This window comes from Pundamilia nyererei, unplaced genomic scaffold (genome assembly GCF_000239375.1).
Source record: "Pundamilia nyererei isolate P.nyererei 1_Seehausen unplaced genomic scaffold, PunNye1.0 scaffold00366, whole genome shotgun sequence".
Taxonomy (NCBI): domain Eukaryota; kingdom Metazoa; phylum Chordata; class Actinopteri; order Cichliformes; family Cichlidae; genus Pundamilia; species Pundamilia nyererei.
This window is the reverse complement of record NW_005187767.1, coordinates 107,674-116,014: the sequence shown is the minus strand read 5'-3', so window position 1 is coordinate 116,014 and position 8,341 is coordinate 107,674. Positions and strand designations below refer to the sequence as shown.

The 8,341-nt window shown below is 40.7% G+C and overlaps 1 protein-coding gene across 2 annotated transcripts in view; it reads left to right on the top strand.

Annotated features, from left to right (window-relative positions):
* The window catches only part of LOC102206936 (zinc finger protein 16-like), a 15,290-nt gene extending 7,264 nt beyond the window's left edge, over positions 1-8,026 (top strand). Inside the window, exons 10-12 of one of the 2 annotated variants that reach the window (XR_001290627.1) lie at positions 368-474; positions 699-1,987; positions 6,500-8,026. Coding sequence is in view for 1 of the 2 variants with exons in the window: in XM_013915805.1 (XP_013771259.1) it covers positions 368-474; positions 699-1,794 (1,203 nt within the window). In the remaining variant the exon portion in view is untranslated. Of the gene's footprint in view, positions 1-367; positions 475-698; positions 2,331-6,499 lie in introns of those variants that run through there. The other variant, XM_013915805.1, reaches the window with a different exon arrangement.
* Positions 8,027-8,341: the final 315 nt, after the last annotated feature.

Here is an 8,341-nt window from a genome sequence, read left to right as displayed (position 1 = left end):
CAAAGGGAGATATACTAGCGATATCTGTAGAAAACGCAGTTTTTACCGTTCTTCCCACTGTAAACGCCACTGTTTTGTTAAAAAAAAAACATCGGGTGTATTTTTTATCATAACTCTGGTTTTACGTGGCCCATCGACACAATTCAAAAACTGGTATATAGTTTGAAGTCCGCACTTTTGAGCCAAGTTGAAATGGAGATTCCGACGTGCTGCATCTTGTAGCTGTGTCGTCTTAAATTGGTCATGTGATTTTTGACGCGCCGGCGCGTCCGGCAACCCCAGAGGGTTAAAAGTTATTTTGATGTATGCTCACGTACCAGAGGTTAATGATTTCTAATTCGACTTTATGTTTTGGATATTCACGCAGGCACCTGAGGGAGTCCAGACTAGTGCGAAAAAGCTTGACCTACAGAGAAAAGTTGACGGCACTGAAGAGTCTCCGTCCTTTACCGAGCAAACTGGGCTGCACATGGGGTAAGCACCACCTGTTAGATCCAATTGTTAAAAAGTCTGAGGTTTGCTGAAAGAGTCTAACTGGACAGATTGCTTTTTATGAAACATTCACTCCCAATCAATTCATGCTCTGTGGTGTTAGAAGATGCTACACAGACACCACTTTGAATATCTCAACTCACCAGTAAACTGTTTGTCATTAATAACAACAATAAGCCCTAAACTTTAAATTTCTGTTCCCACAGAAGCCCTCATCAACCGGAAGAAAATCCAGTGAACATTTTCTCAAACAGCTCAACATCACGTCACAAAGATGTGGAGCTGAAGGAATCTGAGGGTGGTTTGGAGTACACTGGTCTCTCGCAATTGCAATCTTTAATACTTTATGAACACAACGAGTTGAGTGATGGGCTTCCCAATGAGAAACCAAACATAACCAATGATCATCTGGTGAACGGTGAACCCGAGAAGACGAAAGGGAATCGACGAGTCAAACATTCAGTCATCCGAATAAAGAAGGCAAAGCAGAAAATGTTGATTCACAACAGCGAGGCTCTGCTGTCCTGTAAAGTCTGCCAGATTTTACGTGGGTCGACAAACATGCTGATCAAACACGCCTGGAGTCATGTGGACGAGCGAGAAAGGCTCTGTGGAGTGTGTGGAGAGCAGTCAGTGTCTGCAGAGCAGCTCAGGAGTCATCTTCAGACTCACCAGAAAACGCACACCTGCAACATCTGCGGGAAGTCCTTCCTCACCGTCGTCGGCTACAGGGGTCACCTCGCTCGACACAAGGGAAACACGCCGTACAAATGTAGAACCTGCCACAAAGCGTTCCCTGAGAAGTGGGTGCTGAAGAACCATGAGTCCCGGGTCCATGCAGTGGATAAGCCACACAGAAAAAACTTTTCCAAGTTGAAGCTCAAACTTCACCGGCCAACCAATCATGCGGGGGGGAAGCCACACAGCTGCAATGTGTGTGGGAAGCGCTTCCGCCACCTGGATACTTTGTCTCAACATGTGGCACTTCACTCGGGTAGCACGGCAGCCACAGACAGACGGATCCATACAAAGAACCACAGCAGGGAGAGGTTGTTCGCTTGCGATAAATGCAACAAGAAGTTCTTTCACAAGTCAAACGTGGTGACTCACATGAGAGTCCATACTGGAGAGAAGCCTTACAAGTGCACACACTGTGGGAAAGGTTTCAGCCAGGGCCACTGTGTGAGAAGACACCTCCTGATCCACCAGAAGAAGTACCACCAACAAACAGAGCAGCTTAGTAGGGTTGAAACTGAAGACAGTTATGCTAAGGTGGACAGCATGCCCTCTCCCCAAAAATGAAACTAAAATGTGGTGGGTGTGTACAGTAGTGACCCAGAGGGGGAAAGATGTGCCTCACCCTCAATACCAACCGATCTCTGGGGAAAGTTAGCTTATAGGTTTCTAGATAGTTAGAAGGTGAGTGTTCAAGACGGCCCAGACGGTAGCGGCTGAAGTTCAAGGGATGACAGTGGTTCCTGATAACGTCACCAATGTAAGAGGCTACCATCCATTTATTTCATGTTTTCTTTCACTTTTTAACAGTGGGCTGCTTTTTTTATTCTTACTTAAACTAATGGTTACGTTCAGTGTTCTTTACAATGTCAGAAAGGCAACTTCTCAGGATCAGCTGAGGCCTTCGAATGCCTTGATTTGTTCAGACCAAAACTCTGAGACCCAAAGGTTATTCAGTTTACAAACAAAGTAAATATTGAGTATTTTTTGTGTTTACCAATAAAACTAGTGCTCTTAAAGCAGGTAGGGCATTATCTTTTTTGGTCAGTATTAGATATTTGCCAGTAAATGAAAATTTAAAATAAAGAAATAAGTACATTAGTAAGTACACATAACAAATGTTATGTTTCGTGTTTCAAGTGGAAAAATAAAAAATATCACCTGAGATATTAGAATATCAGTTACCGGTATCCTTCTTAAAACTCCAGTATTGGTCAGGTTCTAAAAGTAACTTTTTGCATGTAGTGTCCACAAATTTTCCAAGTTCCTTCACTATGGTTTTTTGTTTTCGACAAAGATTCAGCATATTAAGGCGTGTTTATGCTGCTATATGCTAGCAGCAATGTGGCAAAGGAATATCAAAGAAAACAAAATAATGGTTAGCGACTCAAAGGTTAGAAGAACTAAAATGTAAGGTTACTATGGTAAACAAAGCCTAGCTTCCTTTTTTTGGGATATAATTTGAGCTGGAGGAACCTTTAGTCCTTGGAAAGATCCTGGACATTGAAGCTTAATTAGCAGTACTGCGCTGAACCTGCACTGGCGTTTACCTGCACTTGTGAAACTGAGTTGATTGTGATAAACCAGGAGCTGTTAAATCTTGACTAGCAGTTACTTTGAAACTGGGGAAGGACAAAAAGACTTCAAAACTGACTGAGTCTACACATGAACTGCCAGAGCTGTGAAAATGGGAGGAAAAAAAGGTACATTTCCACCTATTGTGTCAGCATAACTAGCGTTTACGGAAGTCATGCTAATCAGTAGTCCACCAAATGTTATTAGTTACATTTCTTGAGAATGAACATGGTGCAGATTTAACTCAGTACTACAAACAAAGCGTAATGGTACAGGGAAATTAGTGTTTCTGTGACTTTTGGACGGAAGTAATGGATTGATGCTAATCTGCAGGAAATGTTCAATATTTTTCATACACATTCAGATGATCTTGTTCTCTGTTTGCACTTTTTTTTAGATTTACATATTCTTTTAAAAAAAGTACCTCTGTGCCCTAAAGATTACATTATCTCATTGTCAACAACCCCCCTGAAAAAAAATCATAGTTGTAACTCTAGCTGTCCTGTTTTTACTACATGTAGACCCCAGGATTAATGATAACCTTCCAGGTAATGGTTTGTGGTCACCTGCACCATTTGAGCTACAGCCATCTCAGCCAGTTTAGTGTCTACAGTTTTCAAATATTGTGATGGTAGATACCAATAACAGCTCAACATCAGATCAAGGTCACACCAAACCTAAAAAAATCAGTTAATAAAAAAAGAAATAAAGCGCTTTGTTACCCACGTTTTTTGTTTTGTTTTGTTTTTTTAAGATAGTCTTCAAGCCTTGCAACAATATACTAGGTCTTGAAGGTTAGCAAACCCTTTTACCTTGACCTTCATGGTTAGCGCTCAAGGTCAAAGTCTTCTTAAAAAATTTCTTCAAGAAACCATACCAAATATGATTGTATGATTTGTGTTGTTTTGTTTTTTCCATTATGACGCCATAGCAGACTGACACCAGCGTGTTTTAATAAAAACATCAAACATAAACATTATAGTATATAGTCCTCACTTTTTGGGAGGAGTTGTGCTCTCTGAGTGCTTTGTTAAAAAAAATTAAAAATTACATTTTTTTAAATGTCACATGTTGTTGATACCAGTAAAGAAAACATTGCTGCATTGAATACTTTCCAAATCCAAAAGTTTAATTTCCTTATACCATTGCTCATTTTCTATGGGCTCAAGTTGTTTTCAAAAATATTTTGTGCTTGTAAATCAAATGCGTAGTTGTGAACTGAGTTTTGTAACCTTGTAAACCAAAATTTCTGAAAGTGTTATGGTTGTGCGTCTATACAGGGTGGGACATTTATATGGATACACCGTAATAACATGGGAATGGTTGGTGATATTAAAGTCCTGTTTGTGGCACATTAGTATATGTGAGGGGGCAAACTCCTCAAGATGGGTGGTGACCATGGTGGCCATTTAGAAGTCGACCATCTTGGATGCAACTTTTGTTTTTTCAATAGGAAGAGGGTCATGTGACACATCAAACTTATCGGTAATGTCACAAGAAAAACAATGGTGTGCTTGGTTTCAACGTAACTTTAGTCTTTCATGAGTTATTTACAAGTTTCTGACCACTTATAAAATGTGTTCAATGTGCTGCCCATTGTGTTGGATTGTCAATGCAACCCTCTTCTCCCACTCTTCACACACTGATAGCAACACAGCAGGAGAAATGCCAGCACAGGCATCCAGTATCCGTAGTTTCAGGTGCTGCACATCTCGTATCTTCACACCATAGACAATTGCCTTCAGATGACCCCAAAGATAAAAGTCTAAGTGGGTCAGATCGGGAGACCTTGGGGGCCATTCAACTGGCCCACGACGACCAATCCACTTTCCAGGAAACTGTCCATCTAGGAATGCTCAGACCTGGCACCCATAATGTGGTGGTGCACCATCTTACTGGAAAAACTCAGGGAACGTGCCAGCTTCAGTGCATAAAGAGGGAAACACATCATTATGTAGCAATTTCAAATATCCAGTGGCCTTGAGGTTTCCATTGATGAAGAATGAACCCACTATCATTGTACCCCATATACCACACCAAACCATCACTTTTGTTGTACCAACAGTCTTGGAGGGATCCATCCAATGTGGGTTAGTGTCAGACCAATAGCGGTGGTTTTGTTTGTTAACTTCACCATTCACATAAAAGTTTGCCTCATCACTGAACAAAATCGTCTGCGTGAACTGAGGGTCCTGTTCCAATTTTTTTTTTGCCCTTCTGCAAATTCTGTGCTGCAGTAGCTGGAGTTTGTAAGGGTGCCATTTGTGAGTAGCTAATATCCGCTGAAGGGATGTTTGACTAATCCCACTCTCCAGTGACATGTGGGCTCTTGCTGAATGAAGCTAGGACAGCCACTGCTGTTTCTTCATTGGTGACAGTTTTCTTGCGGCAAATCCAACACTGAACCAGTTTCACAAAACTTAGCAAGCAGTTTGCTAACTGTAGCATGGGAGATGGGTGGTTTCGTAGGGTGTCTTGCATTGAAATCTGCTGCAATGACCCGGTTACTGCGTTCACCGGATATCAACACAATTTCGATCCGCTCCTCACGTGTCAACGTCTTTGACATGTCAATGGCTGTGAACAAAGAGAAACTTGTAAATAACTCGTGAAAGAATAAAGTTACGTTGAAACAAAGCACACCATTGTTTTTCTTGTGACATTACCAACAAGTTTGATGTGTCACATGACCCTCTTCCTATTGAAAAAACAAAAGTTGTATCCAAGATGGCCGACTTCTAAATGGCCACCATGGTCACCACCCATCTTGAGGAGTTTGCCCCCTCACATATACTAATGTGCCACAAACAGGACTTTAATATCACCAACCATTCCCATGTTATTACAGTGTATCCATATAAATGGCCCACCCTGTAGATTAGAATGTGTGTTTGTATATAAAAAAAATTACACAAGTTACACTTGTTATTAAGGTCTAGTTACAGATACACAGCAACAAACAAAGTGTAAAACCTTGTGCTCAAGTTGCCTTGCTGTGTGTAAGTTTCAACTTACAAATATGAATTTTCACCCAATTGTTCTTCCTTTCAGCTAATTGGTCAATGTCATGTCAATCACAAATTTAACAATCCAATCAGAGAACAGATGGATGTGGTTGTCGGAGGGGTACCTTACTGAGCCTCAGGTCCTGGAAGGGTGATGGTCCTTTCATGTGCCAGCCCAGCGTTGTCCTTCATCACCACGAAGGAAAACATTCTGTGCGTGTCAGAGTTTGGTGAAATTTTATAGATGCACCAACTTAAAATGTTCAGATATTTTGGTTTACAAGGTTACAAAACTCAGTTCACAACTATGCAAAATATGTATGAGCACAATTTGAGCCCATAGTTTTCATTGAAAATAAACATTTAGTTCATATTTGGGAGAGTTGTTGACAATAAGAGAAATACAGATGATCACCAGATGCCATCAGAAGACTTTTCTATGGGAAGTTTAACAAAGTAAATGTGATTCCGTTCATTAGAGGTCCCTTAAAGTTAAAAGTCCTGTTTATGTTATTTCATCTTATTTTTATAAGAAAATGTGAGTTTGTTGTTACCCGTTTCAGATCTGAACCTTTATTTATCTTTAGTATTTCAGAGTAATTTGTTTATGGGGGCAAAAGTAATTTTGCTGGATGAGTTCTTTGCTGTTTACGTACTAGTCTCAAGAACAAAAACTATTTTTATGTTTACAGGAGATGTTTGATAAGTTTTGACCAGCTCTAATTGACGCCGGTTGTATGAAGGTTAGTTTTATATTTGATCATTTTACAGTAAATGTTGTTTTGGTGGGTTGTTTCCTATGTTGGACCTCGGTAAAGCAGGCCTACAGATCGGCCTGCACCTCTTTGGCAATCAGCGGTAAGTAGTGCAACCCGACTGTTTGCTGGAGGTTTCTGGCTGTTGATGGGTGAAATTGTTTGTAAAGAGAGCGCTGCACCGAAAACCTCCTTGTGAGATTTCTTTTGGTGACACTCAGGTTGCCACAGTCTCAACAATTAATATGGGAGACAACGGTTGTAAACTACTTGCAGAGTTGTTTTAAAACTGAAAAGTTTGCCTCTAAAGAAAAAGCTAACTGCTCTTGTAAGGTGCAACTTTTATTTTGAAGATGAATGGTCTCTGTCTCAGTACAGCTTGGGACTTAGTTAGCAAGTGTTTGCAGACCCGTCTGTATCTTCCATGCAACCTGAGGGAAACCGCAGAAATCTGCTAGTGACCAAAGCAATCACGAGCAGGTTTTTGGTGCATCACTGTGCAGTCTTTCCAATGAGTTTTAGGCAGACAACTCCCAGCGTCCTCCACGAACCACTCAACAATTGACTTGGGATTACATATGTTGGTTGGCAACCAGTCTGTATGCCTGTGTGACTGAGGTCTTAGTTATAGTTGTTCTTAATTAATTCAGAGGCCTGTATCACAAAGTTCGCTGTACTAACAATGAACAAGAACAAAGTGCCCAAATGCAAAGAAAGAAGTGAAAAAAAAATTCAATAATGAAAAGACAACATTGTTTCATTTGTGTTATTTAAAGGTTCATCAACTGCAGTTGACCCCCAATAACCACATGTGAATAGTTTAAATCCACAAATACCTGAGATCCCTCTAAAAACACCTATAACTGCCTATTTTAATAGTTCAAACACCAAATATAACTTAAACTGTCATCCTAATGAAGATAACCTGATAATACTGAACTGTGAATAGGTGGGGGTCGAGAACACTACTTTGTAAGTATGGCAGATTATTTGACAGTAAGGAGGCATATAACTGATGATTCCTCTGACTCCACATTAGATTGACAGTTCAGACTCTCACGGTGTGATTCACACTTAAGAACTCAAAAGCTGCTTGCTGCTGCAACATGCCGTGAAAAGTTGTTTGACATTTTTACTAAGTGCAAAGCCATCCGGTGGGCCGGATCGGACACTTCAGAAGGCCGGTTCTGGTCCACAGGCGGTGTGTTTGACATACTCGCTACAGATATTCTACAGGGAACGTCAAATTGTTTCCAGAGTCTGTGAACACCCTTGCACCGCCCCCGCAATCTGTGGGACTTTTATCAGCACACAGTCATTTTAAAACTCTTCGGGGTTAGTCATTGTGAATGTCGTCCTGCTTGGATTGTCTTGACTTTTGTTTAATGTGTAATGTCTTGTTGGTTTGTTGTTGAAATTTGGATTAAAGTTGTTATTTTTCCACTTCATTATTTTACCCTGTGTGCACAATTGTTTTTTCTTCTATTAAACATTTTATTGGAAAATATTCTAGTTGGATCAATATTGTGACAGTGTTTGAGTTTACTGCAGTAATCCCACCTGTGCAGAATCTATCAAAAGATTGTGTTAGGGGGTTAGGGTGAAAAGTAACTTCATAAGAAGCCAAATTTAGATCAGTGCGTTGAGCGGGTGACCACATGCCATACAGCTGAGAGCGGCCCACCCGGGTTTGAGTCTGACCCGCAGCCCCTTGCCGCATGCTTTCCCCTACTTTACTGTCCTTTCTTCACTGAGTCTATCAATTTTAGCTGAAGAAGT